This window comes from Somniosus microcephalus, chromosome 23 (assembly GCF_052327205.1).
Source record: "Somniosus microcephalus isolate GS21.2 chromosome 23, FLI_Smic_1.0, whole genome shotgun sequence".
Lineage (NCBI taxonomy): Eukaryota > Metazoa > Chordata > Chondrichthyes > Squaliformes > Somniosidae > Somniosus > Somniosus microcephalus.
The window spans coordinates 34,940,664-34,968,287 of record NC_141009.1 but is presented as its reverse complement, the minus strand read 5'-3'; the positions used below and the strand labels follow the sequence as shown (position 1 = coordinate 34,968,287).

The 27,624-nt window shown below is 45.6% G+C and overlaps 1 protein-coding gene across 4 annotated transcripts in view; it reads right to left on the bottom strand.

The window, feature by feature from the left end:
- whrna (whirlin a) overlaps positions 1-27,624 on the bottom strand; it is a 260,942-nt gene that overhangs the window by 8,705 nt on the left and 224,613 nt on the right. For 2 of the 4 annotated variants that reach the window (XM_085965766.1, XM_085965769.1), the window contains 3 exons: positions 18,233-18,304; positions 13,111-13,687; positions 11,381-11,577 (listed from right to left, as the gene is read on the bottom strand). In XM_085965766.1, the coding sequence (XP_085821892.1) occupies positions 11,381-11,577; positions 13,111-13,687; positions 18,233-18,304 (846 nt within the window). The remainder of the gene's footprint in view (positions 1-11,380; positions 11,578-13,110; positions 13,688-18,232; positions 18,305-27,624) is intronic. The other 2 variants (XM_085965767.1, XM_085965768.1) reach the window with 2 other exon arrangements.

Genomic DNA, 27,624 nt, shown 5'->3' with positions numbered 1-27,624 from the left:
AACTTTTGGAGTTGTAGTCCCGCCTCCATCGAGTTGTGGCCAACCCACTCGATTTTCACTTGATTGACCTTGTTGAGCCCGCCTAGTGGGCTCAGCAGGCCAATTAAGAGACACCCGGCAACAGGTGACGTCACAGGTTGACATTTCATCTGTCAAGAGCTTTTGACAGATGAAATATCAGCGTTTGACAGCTCTTTGAAGCTGTCAAACACTGACACTCTGTACTCGAAGTTAATTCCTTCCTCTCAGGCTGATTTAGAGATCTCTCCAAAACAGAAAGCAAAATGCTGCAGATTTTGACAGCTCGCGGCCATCTGCTTTCTGTGCCGGTGAGATGAGGGACTCCCGAGACATGAAGGAAGGAAGGCTGCATTAGTAAGAAAACATAAGTAAAACTTATTTAAACACTTTACACACACCAAACACACTTACCTCTGCACTCATGTACCCATCACTCACCTGAACACCGGACATCTCGAACATGCCAAGTCCTTCAGCCCGACGGCCCGCCTCGCTAACTTGGCGTGGTTTGGAGCCGTCGGGAAGCCCATACTTCAGGGATAAAAATAGGGGTTAGGCTAAAAACTGCCTGTTAACTACCTGTTAACAGGCAGTTAATTGGTACTAATCCCCTTCCCGCCTCGGGGAGGCGGCTCCCAGCACAGGTCAGGTGCCCGCCTCCTGGGAAACGGGCATGGAGGCGGGATGGGTTCGTGCCCCCCGATTTCGCGATTTTAACCCCCCACACGCCTCCAATCCCGCCTCAACGGCCCAATGAAATTCAAGCCCAAAGTGTCCAGAGAAGTCTATTTGACCAGGACTATTCTAGTTTTGCTGACTGTGTGTAGGTTTCACCTTTTCAGGGTGGTTTATAGTTTCCTGAAAGGCACTATATAAATTGTTACTTGGAAAATGAAGGTATTAAGGGATATGAAGACTGATTAAATGAATGGACAGAAATAAGGGCTGTTGGCACACGATTTCCTGACCAGTGCTTGATACAAGCACAGTTTCTTGTTGGGAGCACCTAAATGGGGAATTACCCCTGAGGAGAAAGGCAGGGAACTGCAATTAAACAGATAGAGCTGTCATCTCCAGGGAATATAGCCCAAGTTAAGCCTATCTCCCATCATAACTCAATGCCTCCATCCAAAGTATCATCCTGATAAATTGTTGCTGGGCTTTCTCCAAGGCCAATGTTTGTTCCGAAGGTTCCTAAGTAGCACCTCTTTGATTTTAAATCCTATACCTCTGCTCACAGTAACCCCAATGTAAATCTGCCAAATGTGCTGAATCCAGCTGCTGGGAAGACCCACGTTTTGCTGCATTTCCCCCAGCAACCAAATTTGGTGAGTCTGGCAAATTTACTTTGGGTTGCCACTGGCCGAGTGAGACCCATGCTTCTGGAACCGGCAGCACAAATACCCACCCACAACAAACCAATACAAAAGGGCTTGTTTTGACTCTGTTTAATACTCCCGGCCTGCCTGCTGGAGGCAGCCTGTCAGCAGACATTGTGTGCAGCATCCCTCCTATTGTGCCATTATAAAGCCCAGCTTCAGTGAGATCACGAGGGAGCTCCATTCATGATTCATGATGTCACTGGAGTGGAACTTCATGATGTAACATCAGATGGAGTCCTGCAGAAAATGCATGCTCCCTGACAGTCAGCAGTTTTAAAACATAAAACAGGACGAGGAGGAACTGACAGGCAACTGGTAAGTGTAGAGCTATTTCCCTTTATATGTCAAATTGTGGAATAATTCTATTGACTATACTTCTCCTTTAGCTATGACAGGGATACTGTTTTCAGATGTTGCAGATGGGGGGAGGGGCGGGGGAAGAGGTCTAGACCAGTTGCCCAAGATACGTACAATGAAAACATGTCTTCAACATAGTGCAACCTGGCATGTTTCCCATCTTAGATATGTCCGAGTGCTGGTTGGCTGCAGTCCAGGAAGATATCCAATGTGCAATGTATTGACTGACATCCTCACTGAAGGCCTTGAGCACCTTCACTACTGCATTGCAAAGGCTCAGCCTTTGATGTTCCTGTTTATGGCGGATTTCTTCAAAGAACAAGAACGGTATTTGCAAGATGTGTGCCTCAGCCCATTTTATCATGCATTCTGCAGCTGAAACAGGAAGTCCTTCAGGACTGAGAATAGCTCATTTAGTGTGCTCAGCATCAGAAACACGAAGTGGGCAAATCTGTATCCTCAGATCCGGATTATAGAAACATAGAAGATAGGAGCAGGAGTAGGCCATTCGGCCCTTCGAGCCTGCTCCGCCATTCAATGAGATCATGGCTGATCATCCAAATTCAGTACCCTGTCCCTGCCTTCTCCCCATATCCCTTGATCCCTTTAGCCTCAAGAAACATATTCAACTCTTTCTTGAATATATTTAATAAACTGGCCTCCACCGCCCTCTGTGGCAGAGAATTCCACAGGTTCACCACTCTCTGGGTGAAGAAATTCCTCCTCATTTCTGTCCTAAATGGCTTACCCCTTATCCTTTGACTATGACCTCTGGTTCTGGACTCCCTGGCCATCAGAAACATCCTTCCTGCATCTAGTCTGTCCAGACCTGACAGGATTTTATAGGTTTCGATGAGATCCCCTCTCAATCTTCTAAACTCCAGTGAGTATAAGCCCAATCGACACAATCTCTCCTCGTACGTCATTCCTGCCATCCCAGGTATCAGCCTGGTGAATCTTCGCTGCACTCCCTCCATGGCAAGAATGTCCTTCCTCAGGTAAGGTGACCAAAACTGCACACAATACTCAAGGTGTGGTCTCACCAAGGCCCTGTACAACTGCAGCAAGACATCCTTGTTCTTGTACTCGAACCCTCTTGCTACGAAGGCCAACATACCATTTGCCTTCTTAACCGCCTGCTGCACCTGCATGCTTACCTTCAGCGACTGATGCACAATAACACCTAGGTCTCTTTGCACTTCCCCTTCTCCCAATCTATTGCCATTCAAATAATAATCTGCCTTCCTGTTTTTGCCACCAAAGTGGATAACCTCACATTTATCCACATTATAGTGCATTTGCCATGTTTCTGCCCAATCACCCAACCTGTCCAAATCGTACTGGAGTTTCACGACATCCTCCTCACAGCTTACCCTCCCACCCAGCTTTGTGTCATCTGCAAATTTGGAGCTATTACATCCAATTCCCTCGTCCAGATCATTAATATATATTGTGAACAGCTGGGATCCTAGGACCGATCCTTGCGGTACCCCACTAGTCACTGCCTGCCACTCGGAAAACGACCCGTTTATTCCAACTCTCTGCCTTCTGTCCGCCAACCAGTTCTCTACCCAATCCCATGTGCCTTAATTTTGCACGCTAGCCTCTTATGCGGGACCTTATCGAAAGCCTTCTGAAAGTCCAAATACACCACATCCACTGGTTCTCCCTTATCTATTTTACCAGTTACATCCTCAAACAATGTGGGAAGTGATGCGCTTAGATCAGGGACCCGTGTGAATGGAAATCATTATGCTCATTGTGCTTAGACCAGGTGAGGGTACCTCTGCCATGCACGGTGTTTCAGCGATAAGTGACTTTTACATTAGAACAATGCACTCAACAGCAAATATGTGGGTTCGCCTGCCATTAGTTCAACTTGTAAATACAAACACCCCAATCTTTGTTTATCCAATTACAATGGAGACCTAGATTTTCCCAACTAGTTCCCATTTAAGATTAAAAACTTGCAGCTGGATTCTCTCATTTTCATCAAAGCAGTTGTGGCTCTCCGCCTTCCAACAGACCTTCCTTAAGAATGACAGCAGCAGATAAAACAGAGAAGAGTTGTACAAGAAGGTCACAGTTCTCCATTTAGATGGCCCTTCTAGCACAATATAAAAGTGCCTATGAAAGCTTTTCAGTCGGGGCGTACGAGGGTGTCATCCGTATCCCCTTGCGCAGTTCCTAATGTTTATTGGGTATGGGCTTGTAGGTGTATCAGGAGTAAAGCAACTTCACAATTTCTGCTAACAAAGCAATAGGCTGCTATCGCTAGTGTGTAACTCTGCAGCAAGTCCACGAGCAGTGTGTCAAAAAGTAAACTCCCACAACACAGTAAATCCCTGGGATCGCTGTCTGAATAACAGAATTTTGACTGAACTGCCATATGAAACAAATGGGCAATAAATGCCCCCCTTGCCAGTGATGCCCACATCCCAAGTATGAGTGCATATATAAAAAAGACAAACATGAAAGTAAAGACCCTTCAAAGTGAGTGACAATATGACACAATCATTTTGCCATTTTATTTTTCTGGACATTTAATTTTGAAAAATAAGGGGAAAAAAACACATTGAGAAAGTTAGGGCAACAGCAGGTGGAGCAGTCAAACCTCCTTGTAACATAAAAAATAGTGAGGCAGCAGTGGAGCTTTCAGACAGATGGTTTGTGGCATTTTCAAGGAAGGAAGCCTGCTTGCTAACTGCTCATTTAGGTAACAATACCCATTTAATCCACATCTTTCAAAACCAGCTTTCACCTCTTGCTTGAAACTGCCAGATGTTAATATCATAATGAGCCACTTTCAGTGGAAGATGGGACAAGCCATGGAATACAATCGACTGCCTAAATTTCAATTTGGCACTAAAATTTCCTAGATGTCTCGCAGGAGCTGAGCCTTCCCAGTTGCTGCGTGTTCGACCTGCCATTCTACTCCACTTCAAGTCAACCTGCCACCAAGTATTCTGATTGCCCTAACCCAAGTCCAGTCTATCTGCTGCCTGGATCAGTCGTGAGGATATTCTAACTGTTATAGAAAAATATTGGATTTCCTCTCACCTCCCATCTTAGAATATTCAAATGTTCATTCAACCAGCATTCTGTCTGTTTGGCTATAGGGTTGTACATGCATGCAATGAGGGGATGCAATTTATCTATTTCAACTCGGATTCCTCGACCTCGATTTTAACACCCCCCCCTCCCAACAGGTTACTGCCCCTTTAAATTTTAATGTGAGTAATTCAGGGCACAGATGAGGCTCCCACAAAAGGCAGGTAGGGGCCTAAGTACCATACGAAAGTCGCAGCCTGATGACATCACTGATGCTGCGACTTAAATGTAACAGAAAGCGAGGGGGAGGCCCGAGCTGTGAGATACCCAGCAGCTGGTAACAGAAAGCGAGGGGGAGGCCCGAGCTGTGAGATACCCAGCAGCTGGTAACAGAAAGCGAGGGGGAGGCCCGAGCTGTGAGATACCCAGCAGCTGGACCAAGGTGGGAGCTGCTGCCCCTCTTGTGGGGCAGGAGGGGCAGGAATGTGCCGCACCCCCAGGTACCTCAAGGAAGCCTTCATCCTCCCCCAGCCCTAATCTCCAGCCTCCCTCCCCACCCAGCTCTCCCGGTCTTAGGCTCCCCACCAGATTGCTGACCTCTCCCCGCTCCCGAAGCGTCATTTCTTTCCTCCCCAGTTGCCGACCTCTTCATACCCCCCCTCCCCCAATTGCCGACTTCTTCATACCCCCCTCCCCCGATTGCTGACTTCTTCATACCCCCCTCCCCCGATTGCCGACCTCTTTATAACCCCCCTCCCCCAATTGCCGACCTCTTCATACCCCCCTCCCCCGATTGCCGACCTCTTCATAACCCCCTCCCCCGATTGCCGACCTGAGCTTCCATCCCGGTGTCAGCTAAGGGTCCCCAGCCGTGGCCTCCTGCTGCTCGTGTTCCTTCCGCCCATCGGCCAGGCTGTCCATTTGGCCGGCTGCCGGGCAGGAGCCGGCGCTACAATATGTTAATGAGGCCTTGCCATTAAGATCAGCTAAGCCTCCAAGTCCCCAGGTGTGCCAGGTTTTATGGCCATTTTCGGCCTCCCCGCCACTCCATTAATATCGAGGCTCTTGTCTCTGCAGAGATTGTTTAGGCCTTTGCGGTGTTTCAGGGACTGTAAGCAATATTAGAATTTGGTTTTAAACGGCATCTTTGTGTTACAATGCCAAACTCCACAAGGGAGGCAATGACTAGGCACTGATCTTTTAAAAAATTAATGTTGTGCCCAGACACTGTACTCCTTGTGGCATTTCTTTGTTTTTGGGATGTTAAAATAAAAACCATTACTCAATTGGCAATGTCCACGTTTCACAGCACTGTAAAACCCAGAATCTGATTCTTAGTACTGTACATTGATAAAAATCCCATGTCATAAAAAAATGGATGTATTTAGTCATCATAAACCAAATGACCCTGATCACAGCCTTCTCAGTACTAAAACATGACCACATGCTCAAACCCATGGAGCAGGCAGCATCTTTTGAGCCCTCCCCATGAGAATTTGGAAATGTATTCAGCTGCCAAAACCAAGCATTCACAAATTGCTTTTGAAACTGGGTTTGATTTTCAGTTAAAGAAATACTGGGCTCCAGGTGACTCTAAACTGAATTCTCCTGTGGTTCTCTTGTGTCAAATAATTAGTATTCAAGAGCTTTTGAAATGTAAATCCACATCAGTCGGGGTAAAACAGAAATCTATTTACAAAGCTCCAAAGGGAAACCTTTGTCTTTTTCAGATTTTCCTGCTGCTCTTTACAAGCCGCCTCATCAGCGAGGCTGGCTCTGTGTATGAACACACAATGGGAGGCGATTTTTAACCCTACTCGCTCAGCAGAAACCTGCCGGGCGGGCAGTTAAAATCGTCCCGGCTCTTACCTGCCCGAAAGCCGCCATGATCGCAACATCTGCAATTTTAACCTGCTCTCCTGAGCAGGCAGCAAGGACACACGCCCGGAGCCAGCAGGGTCCTTCTTTACATAGGCATGTTGCGGCCTGATGACATCATTGAGACCTGACTGTAATTTTAACTCAGGCCTGAGTGGGGAATCCACCTGGAGTTAAAATCAGGGCTGCAAGCATGTGCTGGAAGCTTTCCTTTTTAAGTTCAAACAACTGATTGACTTTTTTTCTTCACTGTTAATTAATTATAATCCCGCCCCCTAACCCCACAACCCCCCGCAGTGCCAGCTGATTTTTTTTAAATTCCCTTATGGGATGTGGGCGTCGCTGGCAAGGCCAGCATTTATTGCCCATCCCTAGTTGCCCTTGAGAAGGTGGTGGTGAGCCGCCTTCTTGAACTGCTGCAGTCCGTGTGGTGAAGGTACTCCCACAGCGCTGTTAGGGAGGGAGTTCCAGGATTTTGACCCAGCGGCGATGAAGGATTGGCGATATACTTCTAAGTCAGGATGGTGATATATTCCATTGCATGGAATTGATAGAGCAGTACAGCTGCAGAGCACGTGTTGTGCGTTGGGATCACGTTGGACTCTGCTTTTAAAGGAATATTATAATGAAAGAAAGGAAATGATGAACAGAAAGAAAGGAAGGAAGGGAAAAACAGAAAGGAAAGGGTGAATGGAAAGGAAGAACAGAAATGAAGGAAGGGAAGAAAGGGGAAGGGAAGAAAGGAAAGAAAGAATGCAAAAACAAAAAGAAAGAAAAGGGAAATAAAATACTTGCATTTATATAGCACCTGTCACAACCTCAAAGTGCTTTACAGCCAATGAAGTACAATGGGCAAAGCAGGTTAATCAGACAAATATCCTTGATCCACAGTTTTTTGGGCTGGTGGTTTTAGCTGCACAATTGAGCTGGCGATTGTATTATTTTTGGATTGGATTAGCCTCATTGCTAAAGACGGGTCTTCCCATCTGTAGCCAACACACCCCGCCCGCCCCAGTCACCAGTACAAAGTATACAAATCTGGCTCTCTCCTGTATCTGGCCCAGATATGAAGGAAATAGTCTTTGCCCTCATTCAGTTATTTCACCTTCCCCACTCAAGAAGTTACTTAGACAAAAATGCCTGCTTGTGAAGAGGGAAACCATTACATTGATGATAGAAAATCCAGAAAACTGACTCAGCCTGTCTGCAGCCTGAAAAGAAAATGATGACTGCTGCTGACAGCAGACACTGTTTTATATTTAATAGAGGAATCCCAGCAGCAAACAAACCTATTATTTCTAAGAACACCCCTGGAGGCTTCAGGGGAAGAAACTCTCTCCAGGTTTCTAGACAGCCAGCCATTAGTTACAGGAAACCATTAAAAACCTTTTTGATTATTGATTACAAGCAGCCAGCAGTAAAGAAGAGAATGAGCAGAAATGCTCGTTCTCCCCGAGCACAAGAACCATCAACATCTCAACTATTAACTAGGAGAATCTCCACTTTCATCATTAGCTATCTAACTTAATAATAACCCACCAGCAATGAACCAAGCTATAATTTTTGAATAAATGATTTCACGAGGTTCTAATCGAAGGGCTAAGTAAAAAGAGGTTATTCAAGAGAACTCTTCTGGAGGAGGTGTAATGCTGCACCACAGGGCAATCCATCCCATATTATGGTGGGTAAAGGGTTGATTGAAGAAGATTTATAATGTAAGTAGAGTGTCATTATGAAAAGTGAAATGGCTGAGGAAATCATTAAAGTGATTGAAAGTGCCTGGAAGTGATTTAAAGTCAGGTTAAAGCAACTCAGGAGAGCATGAAATGTGAAATTAATTATAATTGACAATCAGGGGGTAATGAGATATGAAAAAGTGGCAACAGAGCTGGCCTTGTATGTCATCACTTACACCTCAATTACAACAGCTTTAAAGTTGTACAAATAATGTTAGAGAAATTACATTCCAAGGCTTTAGGGCAATCATTTGTTGAACATTAAATGTCCTTTTGGTGTCAGGGGTTCCGACATGTCGCTGCTTGTTTATTCCTTCATTACACAATAGTTATTCTATTATTATGACCATTTTTCCTAATCTTTTGGCATCTTGAACTCATATCATGGCACTGCACTTCCATCCTACAGATAGAACTGCTCTCTGTTTTAATCAGCTCTAGTGTCCACTTCCCACAGTCAGCAAGCATTCACCGCGCCTCATTTTAATGAAGCCTGCCCATTATTGTACCATTTGATATTGTAACCATTCACTGTGGCAGAAATCCAGCACATCAAAGGATTCCCAATTATTTTTCTATAATATACTCTGTCTTATCTCATGATTTAACTACTATGGCATCATTAGTTTTAGGTTCTTTGGGCAGCTAACCTGAGTTTAACAGATTGCTTTTCACACTTCATTGAAACTTCATGATCTATCTTCGACTGTGTGCTTCAAACGCCAACATTAAAAGCCCCCCATAGACTTGAGTGCTCAGATACACACTGACCCACATTGCTCTCATTCAACTTGTAGTGCCCAGGTTAAGAATGCCTGGGAACAGATATCTGTCCTCCTTTTCAGTCAGGGAACGGTACTTGACACAAAGCGTTCTCAAAGAATGGGGAATAACACAACAGTAGAATGTAAAACATTCTGGGGCTCATTTATTGTCAAAATGGATTCCCAAGTTCACACAATGGAATGGGTTTAGTACAAGCCCTTTTCTTGTCAACACTCTCCCTCTATTGGGTGGGGAATTTTAACATGAAAAAAATGGGTGAGTTGGGGGACGAGGGGGAGTGGGGGGAAGTTAAAGTATGAAAAATCTAAATCCCGACCCCCAATCTGCCTCCATCTCGCCCATTTTCGGCAGCCGATCCATTACGGCCCATTTTGCAACATCGCCAGAGATGAATTTCGAGGCCCGGGAGTCTTTCCAAAGAGTGTATTTCCCCTCTTCAGTGGGTAAGTGAGTGAACTGACAGTACTGTGTAAAGCTCTGCGGCAAGCTGTGAAAGGTAATTCCTCCGAGTGAGAACAGTGTACTGACATGGCAGGAAAGACTTTAGGACTCATTTGATACAAGTCTTGTCCAGATTTTAATAAAAGACAGAGGTTGTTGTGGTCAATTGGTAAGAGCTGCAAAACGCTGTGCTCCAGAAAACTGAAGCTCCTCCTTGTCGCTAATCTTTCGCAGTCCACTGGCGATCGTCCCAAGCTATTACAGAGGTAGATATTTGAATTACACTGTAATGGCCACATGGGCGGATGGGCAGTTTGAAGAACAACAACTTGTATTTATATAGCGCCTTTAACGTAGTAAAACATCCCAAGGCGATTCACAGGAGTATTACAAGACAAAAAATTTGACACCAAGCCACATAAGGAGAAATTAAGGCAGGTGACCAAAAGCTTGGTCAAAGAGGTAGGTTTTAAGGAGTGTCTTAAAGGAGGAAAGTGAGGTAGCAAGGCAGAGGTTTAGGCAGGGAATTCCAGAAGGCACGGCCACCAAAGGTTGAGCGATTATAATCAGGGATGCTCAAGAGGGCAGAATTAGAGGAGCGCAGATATCTCGGGGGGTTGTGGGGCTGAAGGAGATTACAGAGATAGGGAGGGGCGAAGCCATGGAGGGATTTGAAAACAAGGATGAGAATTTTGAAATTGAGGCGCTGCTTAACCGGGAGCCAATGTAGGTCAGCGAGCACAGGGGTGATGGGTGAATGGGACTTGGTGCGAGTCAGGACACGGGCAGCCGAGTTTTGGATCACCTCAAGTTTACGTAGGGTAGAATGTGTGGGTGGTGGGGTGGGGGGGTGGGGGGGGGGAGGGGGGGGGGTGGAGGGGAGGCTAAGATTAACTCATTCAGCTCAGATGGGAGACCAAATTGAGGACCTACCTGGTCTCTAAGGCGAAGATACTCACAGGATAAACTCATTGATCCATTGAGGGATGAAGTATTTCCTTTTAATTTAGCTCCCCTTTTCTATCACAGTAGATTATTTTGAAAAGTTCTAACACCAATTTTAATTTTAGAAGCTCCCAGGCAATTCAATGAGGCTATTAAAAAGATGTGTCATCAAAATAAGGGGGAAAAAAATCAATATGAGTAGTCGAATCCATTTGCTGTTGCCTTAAGGAATCATCTAATGGATGCTTTTAGTTGCTTTGGGCGCAATGGAGTCAAATAAATAAATAGATACCTGCTCAGTGACACAAGCAATGACACAGGCACAACTTTTTCCACCTTGCAGAAGCTACGTACACATTAGACATAGAAGCTGCTAGCCTACCTTTCTGCTTTTCAAGTGCTGTATCTATAATGCATCAGCCTCACAACATTGCGGCTCTGAAATTACCTCAGTAGCACTTGAACACTTAATGCAGTCATCTGAAATTCGTCTCTCTGCTATTTTAGCAGAGCATTAACTCATTTAAAATAAATGAGGCAATGCTTTGTCTTAAATACTAGACGTGTTAAAGATTTGTATGTTTTTAGTATCCCACAGCATAATATCAGGGTCGACCTATGTTAAAGTTACAGTATTTAAGGACTTTGAGACATTGCAATGTGAGAAGGTGTTGTATAAGTGCAAGTATTTTTTTGTTGTTGCTCATTTCTCTGTACCAATTCTTTTAATTAAATTGCTGATTCTCCCACTCAGGAACAAATAAGCATGGAAACCTTACTTACTGGTTTTGAAAGGGCCTCTGATTTGCCTTCATTCCCAGCCGAGTCCTTGGTGACTTTGCTCTTCACAGGAACGGGACTGCTGTCTTTGCTGTTGCCACCCATTTCACCAACGTCAACCCCACTGTCCTCGCTGAGCGTTTGCCCACTGTCAGATAACTGGGAGAGGGCTGCAGCTGGTGGGAACAGTGGCATAAGTTCTGTTAGTGATAGAAAATGAATTCTGCTCAATCCCTAATTGCATGAGGATCTGTACAACACATTGGCTCACAAACATCAATACTATTGGTCTAACTACAGATGACTATTTCTTCTATATACAGCTTTTGCCTTGGAATGATTTTTATACAGAGAAGCAGGGTGGACAATCTTTAAATTGGCTAGCCATTAGTGAATTTATAGTGTACACTACACTGGTGTCTTTAATTCCTACTTTACCTCCTGTTTCATCTCTTCGTGACTAATGTAGAGAAACTGTAGCTAAAGCTAATTGGGTTGCATTAATAGAACCATTCAGTATAAATCAAATCATTTTGTTACCATATAGTTCGCTGGTCAGACCGCATCTGGAGTACTGTGCCCAGGTTTGGTCCCCCACATGGTGGGTAATATAGTGGCCTTGAAAAAGTTCCAGAGGAGAGCTACGAGAATGATTCCTAGCTTAAAGAGCCTCAGCTACTCAGATAGGCTCAAGGACCGTAGTCTATTTACTTTAGAGCAGCATAGACTTAGAGGCAATCTAATCGAGGCCTATAAAATAATTAAAGGGCTGGATAGCAGATTGGGGAGGACCAGGGGACAGGAGTTTAAACTATGTAAGAGTAGGAATAGACTGGATGTTAGGCAGTTCTTCTTTTGCCAGAGAGTAGGGAGCCTCTGAAATACATTGCCAGCTGGTGCGGTGGGTGTTGACTCTCTGCACGCCTTCAAGGAGTTGGATCTATTCTTGACTGGGGTAGAGATCACATCCTATAGATGGTAAGTGTCTTTCTAGACAACACTTGGTCCATGTGATTACCTGGACTGGTCTCGATTGCCTGAGGGGGTTGGAGAGGGATTTTCCAGAATATTTTTTCCCTTATTGGCCCTGGGTTTTTTCTCTGTTATTTTGCCTCTCCCTGGGGATTACATGGCTGCGGGGATGGGTGGGAAGGAGTGTTTAGTCATGATGGGCCGGCCATCATGGTGTGAGGCAGTCTTGATGGACCAGCTGGTCTTTACCTGCCTGTCCATACCTTATGTGCGTAACCAGTGATGTATATTTAATATGTTCTAAATTCCGTTGCCAATTATACTTAAAGAGGAGGAGCTATCTGGTCTTGCATGAAACTTTCCAAATGCTTAAATAGAAAAGTGCACCTAGTGATACAATGATGTAAGAATACCACTAATCATCGTTCCCACTGCAAAAACTAAATCCTGCAGTTCGGGGTGCAGAAAATCGTAAGCCTAGTTCAATACAAACTTACCTCAACAGCCAATATAGCTTCTGACGTACAAGAAGCAGCTAAGTAAAGACAGCATTCAGCCCAACTAGGAACTCATAAAATCTCCAGAGATTCTCTGAGATTATGAGAGAATCTTGACACTCACTTTATTCATGTTCAGTCTAACCGACGTGCGTGCATACTTAATTTGACTGAAAACTTCACATTCCTGAAGATTAATACAGATTAAAAACGATTTATCAATGAGAAAAGCTCAACACAATATTACGTTTAAATGGCACGTACCTCGAGATTGTGGTAATGCCCTAACTTCATTTACATCAGGTTCGCTGTTTGGCTGATGCACTTCTACCATTACAAAGTGCTGATTGGCTGCTGCTAAATGTGGATGTGGCTTGTCTGTTGACTCAGGGGGAAGGGGAGCTGGAAGGTACGGAGGTGGAGGCGGAATAGATGGCGATGTGGACTCGGAGGCATTGGACGGCAGGTGTGTTGGAGACTTAACTCTGGGAAAGGGTCCAATGAGATGCTGGGTGACATGCGAGAGCTGTGCGGCCACCTCGTTCCTCCCACTTTGCGTTTTCAAGTTTTTAGTGTGTACTGCACAAACAGACTCATCTGTTGAAACAACTGAGGCAGAGGCAAGAGAAGAACGATCACTTGTGGCATCAGTATCGACGTTTGTGGTGGTTAATGAAGGACTGTGAGGGGCTATGAAGAAAAGGCCTGAGTGTGACGACTCTGATGAGCTCCGTTTCGGTCTGTCTCTGATTGTCTTTTGCTGTGAAGAGGCAGGGCTGGTAGACTCAGGTGGAGGAAGCTTTAAGTTAGATGAGTTTTCAGTAAATGACTGCACATTGTCCTAGAAAGCAAACCAAAAATAATTACATTTGCAACTGAATTATTTAAAATTGGGAATGTCTTCCTCTGTCGGTGGGTAGCTGGGGCTATCCAGGCTCTGGGTTTTCTGCCACTCTGCAATCAGCTGACTGGGACCAAGACTAATGGAGCAAGATGGACAGAGTTATATTGCCCCCTCATCAAGGGACACAGTAACTTCATTATGGCCCCTCAGCCAGGCCTGAACTGCTTAAACGTAACTAAATGGAGAGAGAAATGTTCTAGAGTTAGGTAGAGTCCTTACATGTGTCAATAAACAAGCTGCCTGGGCTAAACAAAAATATCTCAAAATTCCAGGAACCATATGTGAAATGGGATTAGATAGCTCCAGCAATGAGCTAGCACCAGTACAGGAGTAATAGGCTGAATGGCCTCCTTCAGGGCTGTAATTTCTATTATTCGATATGGCTGAGAGAAGGTACCTCTGACCACAGCCATCAACAGCAGCTTTCAACCAATGAAGTGGAACCAGATGAGGACTGAAGAAAGACTGGGCTGGGTGGGGAGCGGGGTGGGTGGGGGGGGGGTGGGGAGCGGGGTGGGTGGGGGGGGGGTGGGGAGCGGGGTGGGTGGGGGGGGGTGGGGAGTGGGGGGGGGGAGTGGGGTGGGTGGGGGGGGGGAGCGGGGTGGGTGGGGGGGGGAGCGGGGTGGGTGGGGGGGAGCGGGGTGGGTGGGGGGGGTGGGGAGCGGGGTGGGTGGGGGGGGTGGGGAGCGGGGTGGGTGGGGAGGGGGGGGGAGCGGGGTGGGTGGGGGGGGGGTGGGGGGGGGGGTGGGGAGCGGGGTGGGTGGGGGGGGGTGGGGAGCGGGGTGGGTGGGGGGGGGAGCTGGGTGGGGGGGGGTGTGGGGAGCGGGGGGGGGTGGGGAGCGGGGGGGGTGGGGGGGGTGTTGGGGGGGGGGGAGCGAGGTGGGTGGGGGGGTGGGGAGCGGGGTGGGTGGGGGGGGGGGGGGGAGCGGGGGGGGGTGGGGAGCGGGGTGGGTGGGGAGCGGGGTGGGTGGGGGGGGGTGGGGAGCGGGCTGGGTGGGGGGGGTGGGGAGCGGGCTGGGTGGGGGGGGTGGGGAGCGGGGTGGGTGGGGTGGGTGGGGGGCGGGGTGGGTGGGGGGGTGGGGAGCGGGGTGGGTGGGGGGGGTGGGGAGCGGTGTGGGGAGCGGGGGTGTGGGGAGCGGGGTGGGTGGGGAGCGGGGTGGGTGGGGGGGGTGGGGAGCGGGGTGGGGGGGGGTGGGGAGCGGGGTGGGGGGGTGTGGGGAGCGAAGTGTGAGGAGCGGGGTGGGGGCGGGGGCGGGATGGGGTGGGGGGTGTGGGCGGCGGGGTGGGGGGTGTGGGCGGCAGAGTGGGCTGTGGGGGGAGCGGGGGTGGGCGGCGGGATGGAGGGTGTGGGGAGCGGGGTGGGGGCGGCGGGGTGGGGGGGTTGGGTGGTGCAGTTGGCGGAGGGGAGGTAACACAAGCAGATATCACTTAAACCCATACTTCTATTGGTGTATAGTTTCACCATTCTGTCCCAACTGGCGTTTCATATCAATGAAGAAGGCCAAAAGCTCTACTGAGAACGTGCATGGAGAAATATTTAAAACGTTATATTTCACGAAGTTACTTGTTACCAATTTAATGGCTTAAAATTCTGCGGCTATCCTTGGACGTAGTTTGCTCTGTTTTTGGGCGGGATCATGAACTTTCAATTGTAGTCATTTGGGCTCTGACTGGAGGCTCCCCGACACAGTTTGATGGCCTCATTAGGCAGAATAAACTGGAGAATAAGCACCATTAGTATGACTAGTGTAAGGTTCTATTCGTCACTTGTCTGAACTGGCATCTTGTTATTTCCTTTGATGGAAGATTATGTAAATGAAGAAAGCAAAGAGCTTCTTTTCAATGAGTGATCTCTCTGTGCAGTATTCAACCATTTCTGTGTGACACGAAGTAGGACAATTCGACTGTAGTGTTAATTGAAATGTTAATGTACAAATAAAGGATGTTTCTATGATTACAATCCATCGATTTATTTAAGGTAGAATTTCACATTAAATGTTTGCGTTTTTATCATTTTTTTTAAGGGATAAAATAAATGACATGCAGTGAAAATGAGCAGAATAGCCAGTTTATTGCATGAGTGCGGAATTCCCAATAACTTGTGGGAGAGTCGGTTATCTTCCTCGTGAATGGATTAATCTGGATATTATCTTCCAGTCTGTGTACACTCCTACACAATGTGGGTGGAATCATTTGGTTTCAAATAATTTATATTTAAGGGTAAAGTTGCTGAGCTGGGGATTATTTCAAGCGGAAACTCAACTCGCTATTGCTCTTTCGGTCACCTATCCAGTGCCTCACTCCTACACATTCTAGAGATGAAGTATGAAGACTGTTTCAGCCACAAATATTGCCACTTTGACAAGTTGCCTGTGGAGTGTACACACAGACTGAATTCCATGATTATAGGCAAAGGAAAAAAAAATCAAATTAAATGGCCAAAGCATCTGCTACTTGTAAAATCCACTCCCTGTTGTTCCAATTAGTAATTGCGGTACTGCTAATACAAAGAGGATGAATATAGTAGACTTGCAGCAGTAGCTAGGGAGCTTACAACCTGGACTCTTGTTCTACTTTAGTTCCATTATATGTAAAGAGTTATTTTTATCAATTTCTTTATGATTTTAATTGTTGTAGGATAATCACCCATCTGTCCACGTGCATGTTCACTGAAAAAGAACATCTTTTTCACTCTTTATAATTATTCTAGTCATTCCTCCCTTCACCCTTCCCAAAGATGCAGTCAGTGACACATGGGGGGTAATTTTAACCCAACTCTCGGCACGGGAAACCCACGGGATCAGGTTGGCTCAATGGAGAGTAAAATTGGGAGGATTGTAGTACCAACATTGCACCTTATCTCGTCCGATTCGCGATGGATGGGCTAGGATAAAATTGCCCCCTTAATCTCCAAAGCCAGAATGCGTTTGTTTTACAAATTTTCTTTATTTGCTTGTTTAAGCTAGGTTAAAGTTTTAGGTAGGTTCGGGTTTGAGATTTTTACAGCCCACCCGACCTAAACCCTCCCGTTTTTTGGGGGTTAAAATTCCCCATCATCTCTCTGTGCCTCTCGTTTTCTTTTACTTTGTGCAGCTCCTGAATCACAGTCTCAGTGTTTTCCTTTGTGTCAGCATCACTATATGTTGAGGATACTCAAATATACAGTGATGGTGAAACAAACAAAAGACAGCCTTTGGACGAACTAGCCTGATTGAGCAACGAAAGCTTGGTATAATGGCCCAGAAATTCCGTTCCCTACGGGTGTGTACGCGCTGTATACTCACCCGTAGGGCCAACGGAGGTGCCGGTTTTAGGCATGCACTGCGCATGCGCTTGAAACCGGAGCTTCCATTCTGTAAAGAAAGGGCTTGACAGGTCAAACGCCTGCGCCGGAGAGGCAGCGCGTACGGCTGAAACTTCCGTTTTATTCATAGTTGCTTCAGTCCAGGTAAGTCGGGAGCAGCTGCGCCTGGAAAAGCAGGCGCAAGGCCGGCAGCTCCTCGGCGCAAGGCCTGCTTTTACCAGGCTAAGAGCTGAAAAAAGTAAAAAAAAAAAAAATTTCCACTGATTTATCATTTTAAAATACTTTAAAGAAAGGTAAGTTTATTTTTAGCCCTGTTAAAAACTTTAATTATTTTTTTCAAAAATTTAAATTTTTGTTTAAAATAGTTAATTTATGTAATTTATAGTCATTTTAAAAATGTGATTTAAAAAAAAAAATTTATTTGAAGTTTTACTTATGTTTTGGGGGGTGATCTCTATTCATAAGTTTGAAAGGTCTTCCTGTCAAATCTATGAATGGAGATTCCTTGCTCTGATTGGCTCCCCATGGCCCACGTGATCCCAGGGATGCTGCGAACTACCTGCGCCCCTGGGATACGCGGGCCCTGCACACCGGCAGTTTGAAGAAGCACAGCAATGGAACTCTGCGCCCCCTGGGAGCCCTCCAGTCCAGGCGGAGATTTTTCCAAATTGCAGCCCTCCACCCGCGGGAGGGCTGCGAACTGAATTTCTGGGCCAATATCGTTGGATCAGTTGAAAATCAAGACGGACTTGACCTACATCCTTCCTCAATCTTTTACATCTCTCTGTTTATATCTAGTCCTGAAATTTGGATTATGAACCTCACCTGTCCAAATAAGCACAGAATTACACATAATTTTCAGAGCCAGAAAGAATTATATATTTAAAAACTTATTACAGAACCTCATAATTGCCTGGAACATTTTGATTAAATAGAGAGAACAGTCCTGGAGACAAGCAGGGGTCCTGCTGACAGAGCAGCTTTTCACAGCATGTTTCAATATTCCTTCTGTTATTACTTTATATATCTCCAGATGAGCTGACAGCAACAAAGATACAATAATGATAAATGTTATTTCTACAGTTTGAAAAACGAGCATCAAATTCTATTAGTTACACAGAGAAAAGACATGATGTTATATGACAGATGAGCAGCGCAAGACCGAGTAAAATACTCACAAGTGAGATGTCTGGCAGATTTCCAATATCTCCTTGCAGTCTGTCATTGGTTACCACAGGATCCGTGTCATTCTGCATGTGAGAACAGGGTCAATTCATTCATTAGACCATATTCTGTCAATTAGAATAGTGCTCTCCACACTACAGCCTTGAGTTGCAGACTCCTGAGGTAATTGAATCAATTCTGCATGCATTTTGGGGAACAATCCATCAAAGTCATGGGGGGCTAATTTTAACTTTGGGCAAGGGTGCAACATGGGGAATATTCAATACACTGCCCATTATACACTGCGGCCGATATTCCTTTCCATTGAAGTCTAAGGGAAGGAATGAAGCAGTCAATGCCCGCATGCAACAAGACCTGGATGACGTTCAGGCTTGGGCTGATAAGTCACAGGTAACATTCGTGCCACAGAAGTGCCAGGCAATGACTATCTCCAACAGGCAAGAGTCTAAACACTGCCCCTTGACATTCAATGGCATTACCATCACCAAATCCTCCACCATCAACATCCTGGGGGTCACCATTGACCAGAAACTTAACTGGACCAGCCACATAAATACTGTGGCAACAAAGCAGGTCAGAGGCTAGGTATTCTGTGGCGAGTGTCTCACTTCCTGACTCCCCAAAGCCTTTCTACCATCTACAAGGCACATGTGATGGAATACTCTCCACTTGCCTGGATGAGTGCAGCTCCAACAACACTCAAGAAGCTCAACACCATCCAGGACAAAGCAGCCAGCTTGATTGGCACCCCCTCTACCACCGGCATACCGTGGCTGCAGTGTGTACCATCTACAAAATGCACTGGTGCAACTCGCCAGGGCTCCTTCGGCAGCACCTCCTAAACCTGTGACCTCTTCCACCTAGAAGGACAAGGGCAGCAGATGCATGGGAACACCACCACCTCCAAGTTCCCCTCCAAGTCACACATCATCCTGACTTAGAAGTATATCGCCGTTCCTTCAACGTCGCTGGGTCAAAATCCTGGCACTCCCTACCTAACAGCACTGTGGGAGTACCTTCACCACATGGACTGCAGCGGTTCAAGAAGGCGGCTCACCACCATCTTCTCAAGGGCAATTAGGGATGGGCAATAAATGCTGGCCTTGCCAGCGATGCCCACATCCCATAAAAACGAATAAAAAATTTTTGGGCCGGGTGTGTAGTGGGCGAACAAATCGAGATTGAGGTCTGAAGTGTGAAATGTTGGTGGCAACATTGTAGCCCATGCCTTTTGTAAACATAGATATGTTCTCTGTATTTTCAATAACCCAGACTGTATATTTCGAACACTATTGCCTGGCAATGTTGAAAGGGTATGATGGTATGCATGATGGACCACAAATGTGCTGCTACAGGCTCTTGCCACAGAGTAAGTTGCTAGTCTCAGTTGCACAAACAGAGAAAGATGAGAGTGGAGGACTAGTACTTACTGTATTACAGTCTAGCCAGGGTAATGTGTTGTACTTGTAAGCTCCTTAAACAATATTAATCTGTAAATAGTGCTGTGAAACCTAAATATGTATTTTTCCACTCAAGTGTGCTCCAGCATATTTCTTCCTAAATGCAATGGGCCAGAAATTCAGGTCTCCACGGGTGAGTACGCACGGGGTACTCACCCGTAGGCCAAATGGAAGTGCCGGTTTCGTGCATGCACTGCGCATGCGCGGGAAACCGGCACTTCCGTTCCCCTGAAAGAAGGGGTTCAGAGGTGGAACGCGTGCGCAGGAGAGGCAGCGCGTGCGCATCGCATGTACATTTTTTTTGCAGGTTTTCCCGGGAGGGTAAGTCTCCAGGAGTTACACTTTTAAAAAGCAGGTGTAAGGCCTGCTTTTTACAAGGTAAGTGGTGAATTAATTAAAATTAAAACATTTTTTCCACAGGTTTATTATTTTTAAATACTTTAAAGAAAGGTAAGTTTATTTTTAGCCCTGTTAGAAAATGTAATTAATTTTTTCAAAAATTTAAATTATTGTTTAAAATAGTTATTTCGTGTAATTTATAGTTTATTTTAAAAATGTGATGTTTTTAAAAAATTTATTTGAAGATTTAGTGATGTTTTGGGGCTTATAGTATTTATAGGTTTGACAACTTATGAATGAAGCATTCCCTGATACCATTGGCTCTCCATGGCCCACGTGATCCCAGGGGACGCATCGAACTAACTGCGCCCCTGGGATACGCAAGCACTGCGCGCCGGCAGTTGGAGCAGGCCCAGGATCGGAATCCCACGCGGGCCCACAGCTCAACGGCCGGCGCGGTAGGTAAGTGCAGGTCAGGGGCTTGCACCCGTGGGAAGCCCCTGACCCGAATTTCTAGGCCATTGTCTCTACACAGTGTTTCTACACTGTGCCCATTTATACTTAAAGGAAGTGTGCTCATGGGGTTCAACACACCTGAAATGCCACTGTAATACCCATTATCAGTCAATTAAACACACATTCAATAAAAGCTATAGGTATGAGCAATAAACCGATGAAGGATAAACTGATTAACGCTCAGTCCTAATCCCATTCATTTGTATCAAGCACTCAATAGGGTACTTTCATTTAATTCATAAAAAGCTGTACGAAGAGAAAAGTTGCACCTCAATTTAACCATTTGACTTCTGTGACATGAAAAAAAAAACAATTATCCTAATTCACGGTTATTCTCAAACAGCTTCAAGGGGCCTGGTGCCATGAGCAACTCCGATGTAATATATCTATCAAGGTTGAACATGCTATTCACTTGTCTTCAGCCACAGGCCAAAATATAGGTGAGATATTGAGGTAAAGGGACAAGAGGTGGAGTTTTTGCATCCATGAAGCCCACCCTGGGACCTGAATCAGGTGATCTAGACAGTCCAGCCCTCCCAAATGGTAAGAATGCAGAAGGATCAGTCAGAGAGGGCTATATAATTCCTAAGAGATGGACCTAAGGTCTTCTGCCTGAAACTGTTACTATATCTGGTGAATCTTGACAAACCACACAAGAGGGATCCAGAAGAATGAGATTGACCTCTAACACATCTCAAAACAACCCTGGCCTGGTACAAGCTGCACTGAGATTGCCTTTGAAATAGATCTTAAACTCACAGTCTTGTAACTGCTGTGTATAGTTACTGGTGGCATTTCCGTTCTTCTCCCGTTCTGTTCAAATCTCCCATTGATATATTCCAACAATACATTAAGCTGACAGACATTAATTATAATACCACTATTACAAATCTACAGGCTCTGTTGTGATTCCTAATGGTTCGTCACAAAAGCTTTTAGAACATAAGAAATAAGAGCAGGAGTAGGCCATACGGCCCCTCGAGCCTGCTCCGCCATTCAATAAGATCATGGCTGATCATTGACCTCAACTCCACTTTCCTGCCCGATCTCCATATCCCTTGATTCCCCTAGGGTATTGGCTGCCTTGCTGGGAGAAGAGTTTAAAAAAAAAATGTCAAGTGTTCCAGGATCTGCATGTTGTGGTGAATAGGTCATGTTTGAAAGTGTGGTGGTGTGGAGTGTTGGACTTCTAACACTCTACTGATAGTCCTGTACTTCTCCTCCAGCTATTCTTCACATGTGGTGTTTTCTATTTCATCTGTATTGCCAGGGGAACTGCTTTGCACTGGGCAGGAATTTCCCCATACAGGAAGAGCATTCTTGGGCATCTCCCACCACTGCCCGATGAGCAGCATTGGCAGGTGCTGGGGAGATGGTTTCCTGTTAATCCTGTTGGGAATGGTATGTGGTGCAGGGAGTCCTGAGGAGGGAAAAGAGATGAACAGAGCAAAATAAAAGTGAGCAAAAAAGTTATGCAGACAGCATTAATCTTTCTCGGATAAGAAAAGTGGACATTTTACAAACCAGAAGCAGATCTTCTGCTCTTTTGCAATCTTAATTTCTATAATTAACCTTTCTGGTGATAAGATTTAACATAGATTTACATGGAAAGTACAAAACGGAAACAGACTGTTCGACCCAACCAATCTGTATTGGTGTTTATTCTTCAAACAAACAGTAGTCCTAATCCCACCCTGTTCCCATATTCCTTTAATCTCCCTTTCCTTCGATGACCTATCTAGCAGGTTCTTACAATTGTAATCCATTTAGCTGATGTGATGACAGAGGAAACTTTTTGTACAATTTTATTAACATAATCAGAGAATTTCTTGTGTTCTGTTGACAAATTTGAAAAACTACATAAAAAAAATATTGCCCCACCCAGCCTGGTATATATTCTGACCTGGACAGATGGAACAACACATGTCCCTGCTGGGAAGATCAAACGCAATAAAAATGAAAGTATCCCATGCCTCCCCTATCAGTTTCAGATGCTGCTGGTCAGAGACCCAGCCTAGCAATTCAGAAACTTCAACAGGCACGTTTCCAGATATCTATTGGCAGGCAAGAATCTAGGAAAACCCTTTCATCTCCTCAAGCATAAATGTCTTTCCAATATCCAGCATTACTACTCAGTGGCCCAACTCTAGAAATGATGGCCCGGAATCTCGTCTATCCGCACCATGGAGACCAGAACCTCCAAAAAATTTTATACATTTCGATGGGGAAGTGGCTTTGAGCCCAAGATCAGCCATGATCTTATTGCATGGCGGAGCAGGCTCAAGGGGCCAAGTGGCCTACTCCTGCTCCTATTGCTTATGTTCTTATCACCTCTCATTCTTTTAAACTCTAGAGAATATAAGACAATTCTACTCAATCTCTCCTCATAGAACAACCCTCTAATCCCAGGAATCAATCTAGTGAACCTTTGTTGCACCCCATGTAAGGCAAGTATATCCTTCCTTAAATAAGGAGACCAAAACTGTGCACAGTACTCCAGGTGTAGTCTCACCAAAGCCCTATGTAATTCCTTGCTCTTATACTCCAACCCCTTATGTTAAAGGCTAACATAACATTTGTCTTTCTAGTTGCTTGTTGTAGCTGCATGTTTACAGGCGCAGAATCTAGATCTGGCATGAGAAAGGTATCACCAGGCTAGGTCAACTTCTTTACAGGAGCCATATTATCCCCTTTTAACAGCTGGCAGACAAATTTCATCTCCCCAAACAATACCTACACTGCTCCCTCCAAATGAAATACTTCCTGCAGGATCCAACCATGCTTCAAGAGTTCCAACGTGAGTGAATGCTCCGGAAACTGTAGCTTCATTCTCCAAAAGACCAAGTATGACACTTAGGTGGAAAAATTTGGTTGCTTTGTGCCTCCCGTTAGTGCCCTAAGAGGGCATTAATGGGGCGCAAAGCAACTAGCGCCCGAGTACGGCGATGTTTGCACCGCTTGCGAAATTGACCAGACATTTTGCGGCGGCGCTAAACACTAGCGCCACGGTCTCCTGCACCCACAGATCGTCACGTCAGTCGAGCGTGCAATGCCCTGGTAGCGCCCTGGACCGGATATTGAGTGGCGCCCCCTGCCTTTCTGCCTACCGCTAGCAATGACAGGTTGAGGGGAGCGTTTGGCAGTTGGGAAGGGACTGGGGGAGCGCTATTTAAAGGCGACCGCTTCCTGCCTTTTTTTGTCTGCGACATTTTTGCACCACGCATTCTGAGAGAGAAAGAGACTTTTGGAGAGATTCAATGCTGTGTAAAGGAAATTTTGGTACTGAGCAGTACTTTGCAGGTTCATTTTGATTTGACCTTCCTTGCATCGATTTAGAAGAGACTGTGGGGGCTGCACTCTGAGCTCTTTCCCTGGGCCTCTCCATTGTTCTTTCCAGCAGATTTGATGTACAGGTCTCTCCAGGCCGAGATTCAAGGCTGCAATGAGCAGGGTGTGGAGGGAGAGCAAGATCGACCCTCCCCTGTGTTTGATTGCTGACTGACATCATATGAGCTTCGCTAACGCTCTGAGGTAGCACCTCGCTCCTCGGCGTTAGTGCCTTAAGAGAGGTGTGTAGCGTCTGATTTAGCACTCCAATCACTCCAGGGGTGATAGAACACAAGTTTACAGTCAGAGGCGATAATTAGCGCCAGGCGCTAAACTTTGCGCCCGGCCGATAATTGCGCCCCAAACGGGGCGATACCGAATTTCTCCCCCAAGGACTACCCAACAGCAGAGGAGGAATGGAGACTGTTAGGGAAACAAACACTCACAACTACCACATACAGCAGAATGTGAGACAGCTAACATAGGATGATGCACTGAGTGCACCGCCCCCCACCCCACAGATGCTTCGCAATCTTCCCTCTCCTTAAACAACAACAACTTGTATTTATATAGCACCTTTAATGTAGTAAAACATCCCAAGGTGCTACACAGGAGTATTTTAAGACAACAAATTTGACACCAATCCAGATAAGGATAAATTAGGGCAGGTGACCAAAAGCTTGGTCAAAGAGGTAGGTTTTAAGGAGCATCTTAAAGGAGGAAAGTGAGGTAGCAAGGCGGAGAGAGTTAGGGAGGGAATTCCAGTGCTTAGGGCCTAGGCAACAGAAGGCACCAAAGGCTGAGCGATTATAATCAGGGATGCTCAACAGGGCAGAATTAGAGGAGTGCAGACATCTCGGGGATATCTTCGGGAAAGACGGGAGGCTGCAGTCAGAAAGGCACACTGCTACTCATGTTCTTGCACCCGCATTCAGCCATTGACACAAAGCCAATGGACAAAATGTTAGCTTTATATATTCTAAATGTATGAGAAATCAAATTTTAAATATCAACAATTAGGAAATAAATGGTACGTTAGCCTTTATTAATAAAGGATTGGAGTATGAGAGTAAAGAAGTCTTACTGCAATTATATAGGGCTTTGATGGACCACACCTGGAGTACTGTGTACAATTTTGGTCTCCTTACCTAAAGAAGGATATACTTGCCTTAGAGGGAGTGCAACGAAGATTTACTAGAGTCATTCCTGGGATGAGGGGACTGTCCCATGAGGAGAGATTGAGTAGACTAGGCCTATATTCCCTAGAGTTTAGAAGAATGAGAGGTGATCTCATTGAAAAGTATAACATTTTTAAGGGGCTTGATAGGGTAAATGCTGGGAGGATGTTTCCCCTGGCTGGGGTGTCTAGGAGTAGGAGTAACAGTCTCAGAATAAGGGGTTGACCATTTAGGACTGAGATGAGGTGAAATTTCTTCACTCAGAGGATGGTGAATCTTTGGAATTCTCTACCCCAGAGGGCAGTGGATGCTCAGTCGTTGAGTATATTCAAGACAGAGATCGATAGATTGTTGGATACTAAGGGAACCAATGGATATGGGGATAGTGCAGGAAGTTGCAGTTGAGGTAGAAAATCAGCTATGATCTTATTGAATAGCGAAGCAGGCTCAAAGGGTTGACTGGCCTACTCCTGCTCCTATTTCTTATGTTCTAACTCCATATACCCACCATTACCCCATATCCCTTAATACCTTTGGTTAACAAAAATCTATCAATTGCCGTTTGTGGAAGAGAGTTCCAAACTTCTACCACCCTGTGCATGTAGAAGTGTTTGCTAACTTCACTCCTGAAAGGCCTGACTCTAATTTTTAGGCTATGTTCCCTAGTCCTAGACTCCCCAACCAGCAGAAATAGTTTCTCTCTATCTACCCTATCAGTTCCCCTTAATATCTTGAAAACTTGGATCAAATTACCTCTCAATGTTCTAAATTCCAGGGAATACAACTCTAGTTTGTGTAATCTCTCCTTGCAATTTAAACCTTGGAGTCCAGGTATCAGTCTGGTAAATCTACGTTGCGCTCCCTCCTAAGGTGAGGTGTCCAGAACTCCAAGTGTGGTCTAACCAGGGCTTTGTATAACTGCAGCATAACTCCTACCCCTTTGTATTCTAGTCCTCTAGATATAAAGCCTGTGGTGTATGTGCCTTTAAGAGCAATTGTGGTGTATGTGCCTTTAAGAGCCTCAGGTGTGCGTAATGCCGGTAATTGCCACTTGGGCTATATAAGCCTGTGTATTGTGTATATCCTTTAGACCCCCCCACCCTTGCTTAGTAAATGCCTATGAACCAACTCCTGTCTTCAGTGTCTTTATCTACACACGGACACTACAGTGGCGACGAAGTGGAAACGGACTTACCTGCAATTCGGCAGTACCTCAAGGACATCGATTCCTCCAGCGTCCAGAAGACTCAAGGAAGTTATAGAAACTGTGGTTTCACCAGCTGGCCAAGCTGGTGGCAGGTACTGCGCTAATCCTTCCTGGGCGTCAGGCTGGGGCTCCAGCGTCGGGCTCTACAGCTGAGACAGGCAGCGAAATCGGAGGCAAGCAATAACGGACTGGGAGGGTGCACTCGGGAGACGGCTGGTGCGGCAAGCAGGTCAGCGTTTAGACCTCCGTCGGGAACGAGTCTCCAACAGTGAATAAACGGAAACCACAGTAAAACAGCGTTGTTATCGGTAGCAGCGGCGGAAAGCGCAGGAAGCGCCATATCGTTGCTACAGAGAGAAAAAAAAAAGCGCGGGAAGCGCCATATTTTTTTTTTTTGAAATGCCTAAGTCTGGCAATATTGATGCTTTTGATAACAAGATAGAGAATTGGACCACATATGTAGAAAGAGTGGAGGTGTTTTGCACCGCAAATGGAATAGAAGATGAAAAAAAAGCTTCAGTGCTTCTGGATCTAATGGGCGCAGAAACATACAAGCTGTTACGCAACTTAATCACTCCAGCCGAACCGATGGACAAGAATTTTGAGGAGATTGTTGATACCCTACACTGCCAATTTGAGGCAGGACTGGCAGATTCTCTGCAAGACAAATTCATCTGCGATCCCCTAAGTGTAGAAACACAAAAAAAGGTATCTTCTGGAAAAGATTTAACACTGGACAAGGCTTTCAGTGCAATAGGAGCAGCAAAGATACAGCAAAGGCCACAGGACTTCGGCACCCATGAAATGACACGGGGTTTCAAGAGATGTTATCGCTGCGGCAGATCCAACCATGACCAGAGGGATTGCTGGTTCAAAGAAAAAGCATGCAGGCGATGCGGAAAGATGGGACACATTCCACGTGTATGCCGATCTGAAAATAAAAAATCCACTAACGGGAAAAGAATCAATAAGGAAAAGCACAGAAAGGTACAAATGATGACGGACAGTAGCTCCAAAGACCAGAAGAGCGATAGCGACTCCGGGAACAAGAGACTAAGCTCTCTCAAATTACATAATGTAATTGCCAATGAAGATTACCAGACCATTTGGGTTACCCTCATAATAGCAGGGTCCCCAGTTAAAATGGAGCTAGATACAGAATCAGCTCTAACCGTAATAAATCGACGAGATTACGAGAGGCTATTTTCGCATATACCTCTAAAAGACACATCCATTATCTTAAAAACATATACGGGGCAGAAAGTATACCCCAAAGGAAAAATAAAGGTGCCTGTGGTATACAACGGCAAAGAAATACAAAAGTTGTATTTATACATTCTACAAGATGGTGGTCCACC